The sequence below is a fragment of the Podarcis pityusensis genome (assembly GCF_964106645.2).
Source record: "Podarcis pityusensis genome assembly, chromosome: 9".
NCBI classification, from domain to species: domain Eukaryota; kingdom Metazoa; phylum Chordata; class Lepidosauria; order Squamata; family Lacertidae; genus Podarcis; species Podarcis pityusensis.
The window spans coordinates 10755863-10771995 of NC_138034.1; the positions used below are offsets into that span (position 1 = coordinate 10755863).

The 16133-nt window shown below is 42.7% G+C and overlaps 1 protein-coding gene across 2 annotated transcripts in view; it reads right to left on the reverse strand.

The window, feature by feature from the left end:
• The window catches only part of SEPSECS (Sep (O-phosphoserine) tRNA:Sec (selenocysteine) tRNA synthase), a 39333-nt gene extending 23644 nt beyond the window's left edge, over window positions 1-15689 (reverse strand). For both annotated transcript variants that reach the window (XM_081020064.1, XM_081020063.1), the window contains exons 1-5: window positions 15559-15689; window positions 12105-12259; window positions 7677-7795; window positions 7421-7579; window positions 6122-6275 (exon numbers count right to left, since the gene is read on the reverse strand). In XM_081020064.1, the coding sequence (XP_080876190.1) occupies window positions 6122-6275; window positions 7421-7579; window positions 7677-7795; window positions 12105-12259; window positions 15559-15672 (701 nt within the window). In that variant the 5' untranslated portion in view covers window positions 15673-15689. The remainder of the gene's footprint in view (window positions 1-6121; window positions 6276-7420; window positions 7580-7676; window positions 7796-12104; window positions 12260-15558) is intronic.
• Between the last annotated feature and the right edge of the window lie 444 nt (window positions 15690-16133).

Here is a 16133-nt window from a genome sequence, read left to right on the forward strand (position 1 = left end):
ACCCAAAGATCTTCAGGTGCAGCTCCCATGTCTTTTATACTACAGAATCTAGGTGTAGTTACGGGAACAGCTGTGAAATTAAGGGCCATATCCAATCATGCAGTTCCATAGGTGATTCTTCTCCTGACACCTCCAGCCCCCTGGGAGCCCTCAAAATCAGTGTGGGGAGCACACAGGAGAAGGAAAGAAAACGGATGTCCCAATTTTTTTGTCTGATTCACTGTACAGCTGCAGCGCTACCAAGAACAGTGTACCTGGAACATCCTGTTCCAAGAACATCCATCCATACCAAGAACATTCTGTCTACTGGATTGCCTACATATGTACAATTTTCACAATAATTAATATGATTCATAACCTATTGTGTCATCTGTGTAATGCTCAACTTCATGACACTTTTTTTTTTTTGCTTCTCATTCATTCTTTAACATAGGAAATCAGGCTTAGGTTCAATGTACTATATTTAGCAGGGAGATAACAGATTTGGTTTTAAGAGAATGTAAATGTAGATTCTAATGGCTTTTTCAAACTCAGAAACAACTTAAAACCAAGTTATTTTAGGGAGCACTTGGTATAATTTCATTTATTCAAAAATCCATTTATATAAAATCATCCATTTTTAATCCACCCTGGCCCAAGAGATGAAAAATTGCGCCTCTGAGCTATAAATCCAATCCAAGCTAATTTGGCAGCAATTAAAATTATCATTCTCTTCCTACAGCCTTAGTTTAAAAGAGCTGGTAATCTATGTGCACAAGCAACTAATCCAAAGTTCACTCTATTCTGAAGTAGGTCTTTACTACTGTAGTGAAGCAAGTGGAGGAGTACGAAGTCTGAACGGCAAAAGTCAGGTTATTATTTAAAGTACCAGTGGGGGGCAGGAGAAAGGGTTTCAAAGGGTACACAGCCACACACACACACACACACACACACACTATCAGAGATAAAATAGTATTATGAAAACTACCCCCCAAATTATCTTTGCCCAAAAAGAGGTACACCGATAAGACTAAAGCCTCAAAAGGGATATACAATTATTATAAGCCTGGGAAATACTGGTGCAGTAGATAGCATGTTGAACATGTACAAGAGAGGCTTGGGGTCAAATCCTCATTCAGCTACGAAGCTCACTGTAGCCTAATAATATTCAGCCATAATGCCAAACTGCAGTATGATGGCAGCTTAACAATGAGCAGACACAAGCTGCAGGGCTCACATGCCTGCTCCCTGCTCCTCCTTTTCCCAAAGTGTGGGGTGATCAGTGCTTGCCTACAAACCAGTGCCAACCCCAAGTGAAACCATTCCCAATATTATTATTGTTTCAAAAAATGTTACAGCCCATTTACTAATTGATTGTCTGATTTTATGTTAATGTGTTATACATTTGATGTTAGCCGCTCTGAGCCCGGCTTCGGCTGGGAAGGGCGGGATATAAATAAAAATTATTATTATTATTATTATTATTATTATTATTATTATTATTATGAACGCCCTGCTTCAGAAGCCAATGCAAGGTAGGCTGCTGCATAGCAACTGAACCACCACTTTCCTCAACATTTAATGGTCTGGGAGTTCAGGCAGCAATCGTTAAGTTTGATGTTATAGACTAGGATGCCCTCCTTGCAGGAACATCAATTACTTTTGCTCTTGGTTGCAGGAGCTCTGAACAGCAAGGTTGCAGAGATGCCAGAGTTTAAAGAGATTCAAAGGGCCACTCTCAAATGTATTTAAAGTGAAATGCAGGAGGAAAAGAATGTTTTAAAACCATCTGCTGTGTGCTTTATTTTATATAGATATGTAAAAGGTAAAGGTAAAGGTACCCCTGACTGTTAGGTCCAGTCATGGATGACTCTGGGGTTGCAGTGCTCATCTCGCTCTATAGGCCGAGGGAGCCGGCGTTTGTCCGCAGACAGCTTCCGGGTCATGTGGCCAGCATGACTAAGCCGCTTCTGGCGAACCAGAGCAGCGCACAGAAATGGCGTTTACCTTCCCGCCACAGTGGTACCTATTTATCTACTTGCACTTTGACGTGCTTTCAAACTGCTAGGTGGGCAGGAGCTGGGACCGAACAACGGGAACTCACTCCATCGTGGGGATTCGAACCGCCGACCTTCCGATTGGCAAACCCTAGGCTCAGGTAGATCTGGCTACTGAATTTTTGCAGAATATAGTAGTTTAAGAATATGGGCATTTGCCATCTCTGGTTTAGAACAACAGCTAGAAAAACAGGTTGCAATCCAATCAACAAGTAAGGTGCATTTAGAACCACTCAAAACAATGTGCACACCTATTTCTGGTTTGGTTTGCATTGTAACTGCATGACCTTATACATGCTTACTGAGAAGTAAGAGTTCAATGGATTGCAGTCTAAGCGTAGAACAAGTGAGCTGGCTGAGGAGATAGGTGCTCCCGAGAAATAATTATATGAAGTATGAAACTTTGGAGGAAGGAATACAATTATGCCTGCACTTTCCTCGGGCAGGGGTCCCTAACATGGGAGTTCAAATAGTCTTTACATGCAAAGGAATAGTGCTGGAAGAAATGACCACATAAAAGTTATAAAAGGAAAATGCCATTTCATCTGATACCTAGACAAAATGTTATAGCAAAGTTGAAATATATTTTCTGAGGTTGCAGCAATGGGGGCAATCCTGTTGAAAAGATAAATGTGTGACCTTCAGGGGTTGACAGCAGTCCTTTAATAAAAAAAAGGCCCTTCAAATGCCATTGAATATTTTAAATTCATAGTTTCAGGAATGAGACAGCGCACAACAATGTATCGGACTACAAAGCTGCTGGCAGAGAAATGAGCGGCAAATTTCAATGGCCTGAGATTAGGTTATTTTTATTTTCACATTTCAATTCAGATTTTTTTTCCAACTCAGTTTAGACAGCATTCGCGGCACAAAGACAGAATTATTAGACCAACTTTATATCCTTTTACCACATGCTTGTACAAACGTGTATTAAATCAATAAATCAACAATATATTTAAAAAACCAATTCAGTGCAGCCGAAACTAATTTACAGTAAAAAGAAAAAAAGATTCTTACTCAGAAGTTCAACTTTTATGTGTGACTATATTTCTAAAGAAGGGACACGGGTGGTGCTGTGGGTTAAACCACAGAGCCTAGGACTTGCTGATCAGAAGGTCAGCGGTTCGAATCCCTGCGACGGGGTGAGCTCCCGTTGCTCGGTCCCTGCTCCTGCCAACCCAGCAGTTCAAAAGCACGTCAAAGTGCAAGGAGATAAATAGGTACCACTCCTGCGGGAAGGTAAACGGTGTTTCCGTGCGCTACTCTGGTTCGCCAGAAGCGGCTTAGTCATGCTGGCCACATGACCCGGAAGCTGTACGCCGGCTCCCTCGGCCAATAAAGCGAGATGAGCGCCGCAACCCCAGAGTCGGTCATGACTGGACCTAATGGTCAGGGGTCCCTTTACCTTTTTATATTTCTAAATGCAAAGACTTCTAGAGGAGGACTGCAAATTCCAGCTAGTACTTGACATTGAGGTCACAATCCAACAGTTCAGTGCCGGTGTGTGTTGCTGTTTCAGTTGATCTTGATCATCTTTCCCCTACATCAGTAATTTTCAAACTTTTCACCTTTAGGAAATACTTTCCTAGCTTGCCATCAAATTTTGGACATACCAGACACCCACACACCCGTGTCCTGTGGGAGATGCATTCGCTGGAGAATATCCCTTCCACTAGCTTTCTGTGAAACCCCAGAAGTTCCTTGGACGCAGTCTAAAACTACTATCCTATCTACCCCATAATATATAGCTAGGTCAAGGATCATATGAAGAACACTCTGGATTAAGATCACAGGATGCAAAATCCTATGGATCTGCCATTTTTGAAACAACTGAATTAAAAAAATACAAAAAGGTAATATGGAAATGAGGAAGAAGAAAGAAGTAAGGCAAGATAAAGGTCTAAAAAATAGAGAGGAAGGCTATCTTACGCTAGGAGATGCTTTTGACCATTGCAATAATATGTGACAGTGGTAAATGTGTTAATAGGAATCACTAAAGCTGTAAAACCCTTGACTGTGCTCCTCATTACGTAACTGCAGATACATATTTGCATGCATGAAGGAAGTTATTTACACAGTTTATACTACAGATCATTTTTACCACCACTACTTGAAAGACAATCCAATTTAGAGGATAAATTTTCTTACCCTCTGCAACCGCAATCACAATTTATTAGTTTCTCAGCCGACTCTTTGTCTCCCATCCACAAGCCCAAATCATTTACCCACAAAATTGGAATACGGTTCAACTTTGAATAGAAAAGCAGACTTGAAGTGTTATATTTTGTGGAGTTCAGAAGTGTTCCAAACAAATTTTTGCTGACAATCACAGATGAAGAGTTCACAAAATGAACAGTGATGCATTTTTATGGAATTTAAAATTTTGTTAATTACTTTTGTTTTAACTGCTGGGAATGGAATGACTTAGGCTGCAATCCTAGCTCCACATACATGGGCGTGAGCCCCACTAAATTCAACAGAGCTTACTTACTTCAGAGTAGGCACGATTAGGATTGCACAGTTAGTCAACACTTCCTATAAGCTTATCAAATGAACATCAGCAGAGAGGTAGCAGAAACATTAGACGTTAAAGAAGTTGTTTTTCTATCAATAATTCCAGCAGCTAAAGATGATATCCATCCTAATTAGAGACCCTCAGGAAAAGCAATTTGCAAGAATAACTTTACTCCAAAGTACAGTTGTGGAGGATCATTAATCTAAGGCAGGTATGATAAAAATCGTTTGTCTGACTTTTGTTCCACCTGGTAATATTCATATCCTAGTCAGGAACTCCCTCCTGTCTTTCCATGAATTGTTGAAGACTAACATGCAAATATTGCATTATTCTGACATTTAAGATTTCTCTGCACAAACAAGCCAGCACAACAGAACCTTACCTATAAAATGCTAGCTTTTTAAGTGCAAGAGGTTTTGCTTCAATATGAGAGAGCATTCAAATATACCATACCTTACCTGTAGTCTAGAATAGTATCTTAAAGGTAAAGGTAAAGGTACCCCTGCCCGTACGGGCCAGTCTTGACAGACTCTAGGGTTGTGCGCTCATTTCACTCTATAGGCCGGGAGCCAGCGCTGTCCGCAGACACTTCCGGGTCACGTGGCCAGCGTGACAAGCTGCATCTGGCGAGCCAGCGCAGCACACGGAACGCCGTTTACCTTCCCGCTGGTAAGCGGTCCCTATTTATCTGCTTGCACCCAGAGGTGCTTTCGAACTGCTAGGTTGGCAGGCGCTGGGACCGAACGATGGGAGCGCACCCCGCCGCGGGGATTCGAACCGCCGACCATGCGATCGGCAAGTCCTAGGCGCTGAGGTTTTACCCACAGCGCCACCCGCGTCCCCTTAAGATAGTATCTTAAGAGCTGTACAAAGAGATTCCCCTAGTCTTTTGATTGAATTCTTACTCTAGCAAGGATATAGTCAGCTTAAAACAAGACCATAAAATGTATCTCAGTCATAGACCTCCACCAAATAGCTGGCAGACTGTGTCAATTACATCTGTTAACATTTAAACCTTCTTCCTTTCTGAGTTCCTGGCCATGTGAACCTCTTGTTTCTGCCAACTTTCTCCCCACTTTCCTTCCTGGATAAAGTATGTTCCTTGGTCTTCCTCACAGCTCTGGACAATTCCCAGTCTTTTTTTCCTAGTTCCCATCCCCATTTCCCCTACAATGCTTCCATTAGTTTGAGGCCTGCTTGTGATCCTGTCTCTCTATTTTCTATTTCCTCCTGTCCCTCTGCCTGCGGTGACTCATTCTAGGACATGAGAAGCTCAACCAACGACAGCCAGAGACCCGTCTCCATTATCTGATCCCTTGTGGACAGGCATAGGCAAACTCCCGCTCTCCAGGTGTTTTGGAACTACAATTCCCATCATCCCTAGCTAACAGGACCAGTGGTCAGGGATGATGGGAACTGTAGTCTCAAAACATCTGGAGGGCTGTAGCTTGCCTATGCCTGCTCTTGGAGATTAGGGAAACTTAGTCAATCACAGGCAGTAGTATCATAACTACCCTCAAAGTCAAATATAAATTTTCGCTACCAAAAGTTTACATGTTGCTTTATTTACCTGTCAGGCACCCTTGGAGCAAAACATGATGTGGTAGAATGAACACAGAGTATATTATCAGCCTCAAGATCCTGGATTTTAGCTTCCACTGCCTTGAGGTCTGTACGCAGCTCGTCACCTTCTAATACATTTTCTACCACCACGGGCTCAAAACCTAGTCCAGCCAACAAAAACAATATATGAGTGGGCATCCTGGATTCTCCTACAATTTAATCTTCACTCTATGTGCCTATCTTCACTCCAGTGTGCCTCCTTTGTTTGATTTTATTCTCATTGCTTACTACAGAGACAACTATTCTATTTAAAATTACAGAGACTATTCTATTAAAATTAGTATTAAACTTTAATATTAGCCACTATGGATATCAGTAAATAAACTGGTATTGCACCATCAGTCCAGGAAATTATCTCACTGGCACTCGCCATACAACATCCCATGGAAAATTAAAATTAAGGGCAAGAGCTGACGTTCAAACATAAGATATAGCAGACAGGGCTACTCTCTCTAGACTCAATTTAAAATATTGCTAGCAAAAACGTCCTGCAAGATGGCGTGAACATCCAGCTTCCAGTAAAAGAATCTGGAAGATGGACATAATATTCTAAGTGTGTCAACAGTGGTTTGAACACTCTGAAAAGAAATGCTGCAGAATATAGCAAAGGTGTTGAGGCAGCATACATCACACTTGACGTAAATCTCAAAAAAGTTAGCCTTTCAGGAGCTTATTGGCTATTTTCCTTCTTAGAAGCTATTGCAGATTTTGTGGATCTCTAGCACAGGTGCTTGTCTGCAAGTTCTTAATCAGTCTCCGGACAAGCTGCTAGGATGCTACAGAATGTTCACACATATTCTCACTCTTCAAATAGGTGAGCAATAGAATATTGAAAATCAGTACGATTTCTGCCGAGAAGTGTAAGGTTTGTGTGGCTTTAGAAAAATCCTCACATGACCCAGGGACAAAAGAGACTGTGTGTTTCAAAGATAACTGGGAAACCAGAAAACTATAGAAGAAGGAAGGAAACTGAATTTTGCATATAATTATTTAAAATCATAGCTTGTATCAGGCTTCCAGTAAGTTATATATATTGCAAGCCTACACAATTTCCGACCTACCATGCAAAAAAACAAAAACAAAACCTCTAGTCATGTATTGCAAGGTATCTGACAAGCTCCCCGCTTTTATTGCAGTCCCAGGAAGGCATTAGCAGCTAGAGGTTTACCAAGAATCAAACAACATGTTCAGAGCTTGTGCTAAGCAAGCAACAAGAATCCCCAGCACTCCACACAAACCCTTTTACCTGCAGTGATCATTGACTTGAAACAGGATTTCTGGTCTATGCGGGGCCAGATAATGTATTTTGCCTTTGGTCTCTTGTGCCGCAGGGTTAGGAAGCATAACGTTAGGCTCATGCCAGTTGCCATGGGGACCACAAAGCAGCTACTTGCTGTCCTGACACCTGCAGGTAAAAGACAAAAATCAGATGTGAAAAACAAATGCTCTTAAAATATTGCAAGTACCTGTAAGGGAACACATGCGCTTGGATCCACACTTACCGGCAAGTTTTATGATATCCAAGGCAACTGAATTAGTAAGTTTGTTCAAGAGACTGGAGCCTGCAGCTTTCGGCTGAACAGCAGAAATATCGCCTGACCTTCCAATCCCATGGATCAACCTGGAAACGAAACAGAAGGTTGGGAGGGAAATGCAACTTTTAACAGAAAAATAGATACTCAGATACAGAGTTTTGCACCATGACTTAGTGAGAACCAACTTCATGAATTGTACTGGCATTAACTTCAAAATATGTGACTTGCTGTAAATTCAGTTATTGTATCTACTGCTATGTAGACCTACCAAACTTGCGACCCACCAACTTGAAGACAGCCAACAGCTGTCTATGGCAGCTTGGCAATTTAGCCAGTTCTTCTGCCTGCCCTGGACTGCAAACACAAGAGGGGATGCTGAGCTCCTGGAAGGCCCCAGTGACCTGGTTTGCAATTTCCTGGTATGCTAAACTCTGGTTTACCTGCACCACGTGAACATGCTAACTTCAGTAGAGGAGTTTGCATTCACTTTGCTACTTGACGGTCCTTTCAGCACAGAGTGGCATGGCAGCTGAATCAAGGTTCATGATTAAGGTCTCTTTGTCTTAACCATGATCTGTGGCCAATATCTCTTCCATGGTTGCATGACACAGAATGAAACAAACTGTCTAGGTTCCCTGTCTCCCTCTCCTACAGGATGCTCTCGCAGTTGCCTTTGATGGTTCCTCAATACATTCCAAACATTACAAGCCCCTCAACCCAATGTTTGCCTTCCTTAAGGAGCTGGGCAAGGTAAAACAAGACTCTGAGCTCTGTCGAAGTCTTCTGTGCATGCCAGAGGACCTGAATGCAAAGGATGGGTAGCTCCATTTGACATGGAGGTTCCTTGTAAGGACAGAAGCAAAATAGGTCTCTGCATTGATTCTGCCTTCTGCTAAGCCAAGAAGGGAGACATACTGGTCCCATTCTCCCCAGTTCTTTAACACACACAGAAGACTTAGGTGAGGGGCAGGTGGAAACCACATATAAGGAGCGGGCATGCCAAAAAACCTGGAGCTCTTTGTCATTCTATCACTTACAATTCTTCCAACCCTGTAAGAATTATAATTCTTACAGTGTTGGAATAATTTTAAGTGATAGAGTGTCACTTATAATGACAGCTGGAACAACAAATGCATACTGTTTGGAGCAGCAAAGTAAGCTTATATTTAAAAATGTGTTGGCTGTAAATTATACAACAGCCCAATCAAGTGCCAGATGACCTGGGACTTTAGGCCCTTAGAAGCTGAGTTTGCCCATAAGCTCTGCTTCATTTGAATAAAATCAATTTTAATGGGCTTTTGTTCATGTTAGCCGCAATTAATCTGTCATAAGGGTCATTTAAAAATGCAACTCCCATAATTCAATATATGCATGTAACTGATGTTTAATATGTTTTTGTTTTAATATATGGGATAGAAGAAATTCTGATTAGTGTGCTGGTGAAGGGTAAATGTTCCACTGTAAAACTAATTAAGCTCAAGTGGAAGAGAAGAATACATCATTTATTTCTTCATCCAAAAATTCAATTTCACTATGCTAATATTTGTTAACATAGCAGCAAAGAAATTATTTTCACATTTTTAGCATACGAAGCAGGGGTTCATATGTTCAAAAAGATATAAAAACCTGCTCATACAAGCATTCTACTCGCATTAGGAACACAACATATGAGAAAAGGACCTGTTTGTAATTATGGTCTCTCTTTTCAGGAACCATGAACCTACTGTTATCGTTAAGGATGACAGAGAACAGGTACACGGTTCAACTGAAATACCCGTCCCTAAGATGAAACCAACTCTGTCTGTTCTGGCAACACTTATCATGTGTGAAGTTGGAAGAAAGAGGTACTTGAGCAGAAGGCTGCACCTACTTGTTATAGTTGGCTGACCTTCTGTTAAATAATGTACACATGGTGTGAGGAACACCATGATTATATCCCCTAAGTGCTGTATGCATCTCCCATCCTACCCTTAACTCTTTTGCCTTGGATGAAGGGAATATTGGAATAATGAAAATTATTTCTGCTCATAACAAAATATCAAGCTATAAATGTACAGTATAACCAAATTCAAAAATTTTGCAAATGGACAAAACCCAAACCCCAAACCATATATTAGCATAATGAGATTCTACCTGCAATCCATCCATGAACCGGACCAGTGCTACACAACTGCAATACAGTGGTACCTCGGGTTAAGAACTTAATTTGTTCTGGAGGTCCGTTCTTAACCTGAAACTGTTCTTAACCTGAGGTATCACTTTAGCTAATGGGGCCTCCCACTCCTGCCACGCCACCGCCACCCAATTTCTGTTCTCATCCTGAAGCAAATTTCTTAACTCGAGGTACTATTTCTGGGTTAACAGAGTCTGTAACCTGAAACATCTGTAACCCGAGGCACCACTGTACTGTTATCTGTCTGCATGATGGATACGGTTGGTGTGAATGGCTGAGATCTGTATGTTAGAGAGTACTAAGGATGTGTTTGGGAGACATTACTATGAAGGAAAACATGGGTATAGCTTCGACTTCAGTGATTTTGTTTAGCTGCTAATACTGTTTTATAAGATGCAGGGTTTTTAATGTATTTTTCTATTTGATTTTTACTTCTCTTTCTGTAATCTTTAAGAGGATATTTTGTTTCAACAGTGATTATGTTGTTTTTAAATGTGGGTTATTATTGCATTTTTGTATACGATTTGTAATTTGTATATAAATAAATCTGAAAATCTATTCTGATATTCAGTAATGTAGTACTTCAAATATTTTAAAATATGCTGTAAACTGCTTAAGATTTTTTTTAAAGAAAATCTAATATGGTATACTAATGATCTAAATAAAACATTAGTGTGACACCATCCTTCGTGAGAAAGTAATGGTGAAACAACTAGTATACCCCATTATATATATTTTTGCTACTCTAGTAAGCGTTGGAATTGGCCAATAAACCAGGTTAAAGTGCCAATCTTCTGGTTTAAGTGATATGTACTGAGTTTGTTGCGCTGTTTGTTTTAAAAATAAAAAGCAGATTTAAACAAAATATCTGTGTAAAAAAAACCCAAGCAACTTGAAAAAGCAGCAAAAAAGTAGAGCTAGCCATCATAATCCATAAGAACCATTCTAAAGCTGATACTGGTATTTATTAAACGAATCAAAATGTCAGAAAATGCTGTGCAGATTTTTGAATTTTCAGTTGCTAAACAATGGAACTAAGATGAAAGATCTCAAGGTGGAACATGGGAGGAAGTAGTCAACATTCAAACAAGACTCTTATGTGCTATGGAGGTTTCAGACTGCACCGAAGGATGCTGGGAAGAAGGAATATACTGTTACCTGCTACCCCTACTTCTGAGTAGTGCAAGATTCCAGATTCCAGGAAGACCAGCTACGCTTATCCAGGGTCTGTGTTTCCTTTTGAACAATGAGGAGCAGCAGAAACTGTGTTGTCCTTATGCTATATGGTTTATTTACACATATTTACAACCTAAGACTACCAAAGAGGGATCTCCAGCATTACAATGCAAGAGGTTATGGCTTCTCCATAGTCAGCATTGGATTAAGACACCAGCATCTTGCTTTCTGACTCTCTCCCAAGTCCACTGCTTAGTAAATCTGTGGCTTAACTCCTAACTGCCATTCTAAACTCTAACTTTTCCGAAAACACCAGCATTGTCTTTTAAACTAAACCTCTTTGAGGAAGGAAGGAAACCTACTCATTTCCAAGTGAGATATGCTTTCGAACCTTTGTGTTGCCTAAATGGTTCATCCCTAGGCTAACACCTCAAAAGGAAATTATCTGAGTTAGTCAGCTTTTATACTTGGCTTAACAAGGTCTAGCGCATGGCTTAGATCAGGGGTTGGCAATGTGCCGCCCATGGGCCAGATGCGGCCCACGAAGACCATTTTACCGGCCCACGACTGCCCCCGAACCAAGCCGCCCACTCATCGAGTCCTCCGCAGATACTGGAAATCGCGTCTGCACATGTCGAGACGCCGAAAATCGCTTCTGCGCAGGTGTGATTTTCGGCGTCTGGGCATGCGCAGAAGCAATTTCCGGCGCCACAGACATGCGCAGACGTGATTTCCGGGGTTGCGCAGCGCTGGTCTGGTCCATGGATAATCTCCGTGGGAGTGATCCAGCCCTTGCAGACCCCTGGCTTAGATACACACTGGGTCTGTGTCTAGCTATCACCTCCAAGAAAACTAGCTTTCACACCCCAAACCTTAATTACCAGTAAATTCTAGCACCCATAAACACATAGCAATACAATGGCTGAGCCCTCATTTTGGGGAATATAAAATCTAGTTGTTACCTAGTTATGCACATTCCTTGACGGGAGGAAAACAGGTATAAAAGAGAAATAAGTCACTTGTCATATTAAAAATGCCATATTTACCTGTAATGCCGGCGGGCTACAAGCCCTGATGCCACTCTTCCTTCCCTCTCACCCACACCACAGTTGCCTAGGAAATTATTGCTGTCCATAATTGCCAATTCATGGAGAAAAAGTTCAATAGTGCTTTCATCCCATCCATCTTCAGGACATTTGCCCTTCAGAAAACAGTACAATTAAATACAATACAGTTAAAGTACATACATAAAGTACATTGTTGTTTCATTTTCTTAGATAAGCTAAACTAGAATAAGGAAAAATGAATCTGTAACTTGAAAAAAAACACCATGTTTTTAATTGAAAAGTACTCTATTATTGCAAAGTACTGCAAAGAAACTTCTTTTTAAACCCACCACTGCAAAGAAACTTCTTTTTAAACCCACCAATGTCATTTAGTTTCAGGCAGAAAAATATCAAGGTGTTCAAACTCACACCATTTGCCTTGCAGGATTGCAACATTGGCTCACTTCAGGTGTTGTACCCATAGTTTGGTGAACATGCAGCAGGTTTGCACACTTCCTTTCCCCCTCTCAAATGCAAATGTTGAACTCCCTTCTATGGCTCATAACCACAGTTTACGGTTACATCTTCATTGGGGCTAAAAACAACAGTTGACCAGGATTGCCTCAAACCCTAACTTGAAATGCTGGCTGGAAATAGGTTTGCACACCACAAATTCTTCCCAAATCCTGGTAAGCTCTAAACCACAAGGCTTTAACTGTGATTAAAGCAAAACGCAGAAAAGAGAAAAAAATTCACATGCAAGAGGGGTAAGAGTGCACCTATCCAATCTCAGTTACAGTTTAGATTAATTTAGTTTAGTTGTTTAGAAAACAGTGAAAGACTGTCTGAAATGAGGCACCATTTCCAATACAGCAGGGGTGGCCAACTCCCAAGAGACTGAGATCTGCTGGCAGTGATCTACTCCCTTTTTGGGGGTCCAGGTCAAAATTGTTGAGCTTTTTTTTTTAGGAAGGAAAGCCCTGTTTTGGGGGAAGCAAGGCAAAAAAATTGAGCTTTTTCTAGGGGAGCAAAACTTGTACAGCTTCTTTGAGGGGAGCCACTGATCTACCACCCACGTCCAGTGATCTACCAGTAGTTCACGATCCACCTGTTGGATGTGCCTGCAATATAGCTACCACTTTTGCTGGAATTTCAAAGCTAACAGGGAAACCTAGTCCAGAAGCAGAAGGATGAAGTTAACACTATCTCAAGCTATGTTCACAATTAAGTGTGCATATGTAGATCACACATTATTCTGAGGATGAAAAAATTATCCAAGGTTATTTTCTTCAGTAAAGTGTCTTAAGTAGGTAGAGAGTAAGCAAACAAATTCAGTGGGACTTTCTATGAATGCTTACTCAATAGTATTAGGTTACGTATTAAGCTGGCCGGACCTAACAGATGTAACTAACACGTCAGAAGAACAAAGGTTTCTGATAGCTCTGCCAAAAATAAGGCATTATTACTTCCTGCCTTTCCTCCTATGCATCTCGATGGGCCTGGCTAGGTATGGAAAATCACAAATATATATGATACAAAACTCATCACTATTTATAGTGTGCTTCTTCTTCTATGAGTAGACAATTCTCAGACCCATACCATACATTTTAAGAACACCCAACAAGCATTTAAAGCACATGACTTCCCCCAAAGAGCCCTGAGAAACTATAGCTGCCCACTCACTGAGCTACAAGACCCAGAACCCTTAAAAAACTACAGTTCCCGGCGTTCTTTTTTGGGGGGGGGTCACACACTTAAAATGTGTGTTGGATGCACTTTAAAGTGCATTCAGAGGCGTGGCAGAGTAAATGGCCCTTAACTGCAAAGAGACAAAGGCTGCCAGTAGCTAAAACCATACCAAGGCGCCAGTGGGAAGCTTCCGACCTTGCTGCTATGTGGACAAGCCACCTTAAGGTCCATAAATAGCAACACCCTAGAGGTCCCGGGCCCTAAGGAAGTTAGATTAGCCTCAACCAGAGCCAGGGCCTTTTCAACACTGGCTCCGGCCTGGTGGAACACTCTGTCTCATGAGACCAGGGCCCTGCGGAAAGAAATCAGATTCCGCAGGGCCTGTAAGACAGAGTTGTTCCACCTGGCCTTTGGCTTAGAATCAGTTTGATTCCCTCTCCCTCTTTCTTTTTCCTTTCTCCTCCTGTGAATAGGCTGCATCCTAATGTTTTAATGTTGTATTTTAATCTTGTTTTCTAAGTTGTATTTAAATCAACTTGTTTTTATTATTGGTTGTTAGCCGCCCTGAGCCCGGTCTTGGCTGGGGAGAGCGGGGTATAATTACAATTTATTATTATTATTGGCCTCCAGGGTTTTACATCACTGAATCAGAGGCGCTGCCACCACAACCATGCTCAGAAACAGAACGGCCGGGGTGGGGTGTCCTTTTGCGCCCAGGGCTGCATAAGAGCCGTAGCTCAGTGGCAGAATGCCTGCCTTGCCATGTTCAGTCCCCAATGGCACCTCCAGGTGGTGTCTAAACCCTGGAGAGCTGCTGCCAGTTAGTGTGGACAATACTGGGCTAGATGGACTAAATGACTCTGTAATAATAATTATTATTATTATTATTATTATTATTATTTATACCCTGCCCATCTGGCTGGGTTTCCCCAACCACTCTGAGAAGCTCCCGGCAGAATATTAAAAACAAGATAAAACATCAAACATTAAAAACTTCCAGATACAGGGCTGCCTTCAGATGTCTTCTAAAAGTCAGATAAAAAGGTAAAGGACCCCTGACCATTAGGCCCAGTCGTGACCGACTCTGGGGTTGCGGTGCTCATCTCGCTTTATTGGCCGAGGGAGACGGCATACAGCTTCCGGGTCATGTGGCCAGCATGACTAAGCTGCTTCTAGCGAACCAGAGCAGCACACGGAAACGGCGTTTGCCTTCCCGCCGGAGCGGTACCTATTTATCTACTTGCACTTTGACGTGCTTTCGAACTGCTAGTTTGGCACAAGCAACGGGAGCTCACCCCGTCGCAGGGAATCGAACCGCCGACCTTCTGATCGGCAAGCCCTAGGCTCTGTGGTTTAACCCACAGTGCCACCCGTGTCCCAGAAAAGTCAGATATTCCTCCTTAAATTAGCCTTTTATTCAGACCATGAGGACTAGAACCTTGCTTTTTGTTGTTAGGCAGCTCCCTACATTCTGTGTTCCATGACAGGCAGAGGCAATCTCAGCCCTCCAGATGTTTTGGGACTACAACTCCCATCATCCCTAGCTAACAGGGCCGGTGGTCAGGGGATGATGGGAGTTGTAGTCCAATCTGGAGGGCCGTTTGCTTATGCCTGTTCCATGAGGAGAATGACACCTCCGGGGGGCGTGGCCTGTAAAAGCAGGCAGGCTGGTGGGCGGGGCTCCCGGAGACGAGGCCACGCCCCCACCTCCCGCTTTCCCTCAGGAAGAAACGACGAGCAACTCCCCGCCTGCCCGGCCTTTTACCTGCTCCAGTAAGGCCCGCAAGCGGAGCTCGTGCGCGCGGCGCCCCTGCGACCCCTGCCGCACGTAGGCCGCGTTCACGAGCCTCTCGCTGGCCAGGAAGTTCTCCGTATTCATGGCGGAGGAAAGCGAAGGAATTGAAGAGGCGGGCGCTCTCCGCCGAGAGGGAGGGGTTGGGTTTCCCTGCGCATGCGCACTCCGCGCGCGACACTTTCATCTATCGAGGGCAGTGAGAGAGAAGGCCGCTCTCGACGTTGTAAGAACGTGAGCGACTGGCGCCCCCTATCGGAGAGGAGGATGAAGGGGAAGGCGCTCGCCGCCCGCTTTCCCAACGGCGTCGCTCCACAGAACGCGGCTTTCGTTCTGCGCACGCGCAGTTAGGTCAGTGATGGGGCTCTACAGATGTTGGACCACAGTATCTTCATCCTTGGAGTCTCTTGACAACATCTGGAGGGCCAGTGGATCCCCTCTACTGGTTCCCTTAGCCTTGGTGCGGAGAAACTCCCGTAGCAATACTATTATTATTTATTTCATTTATTAAACCCTTCATCAGTAGATTTCAGGGCAGTTGACAGCAA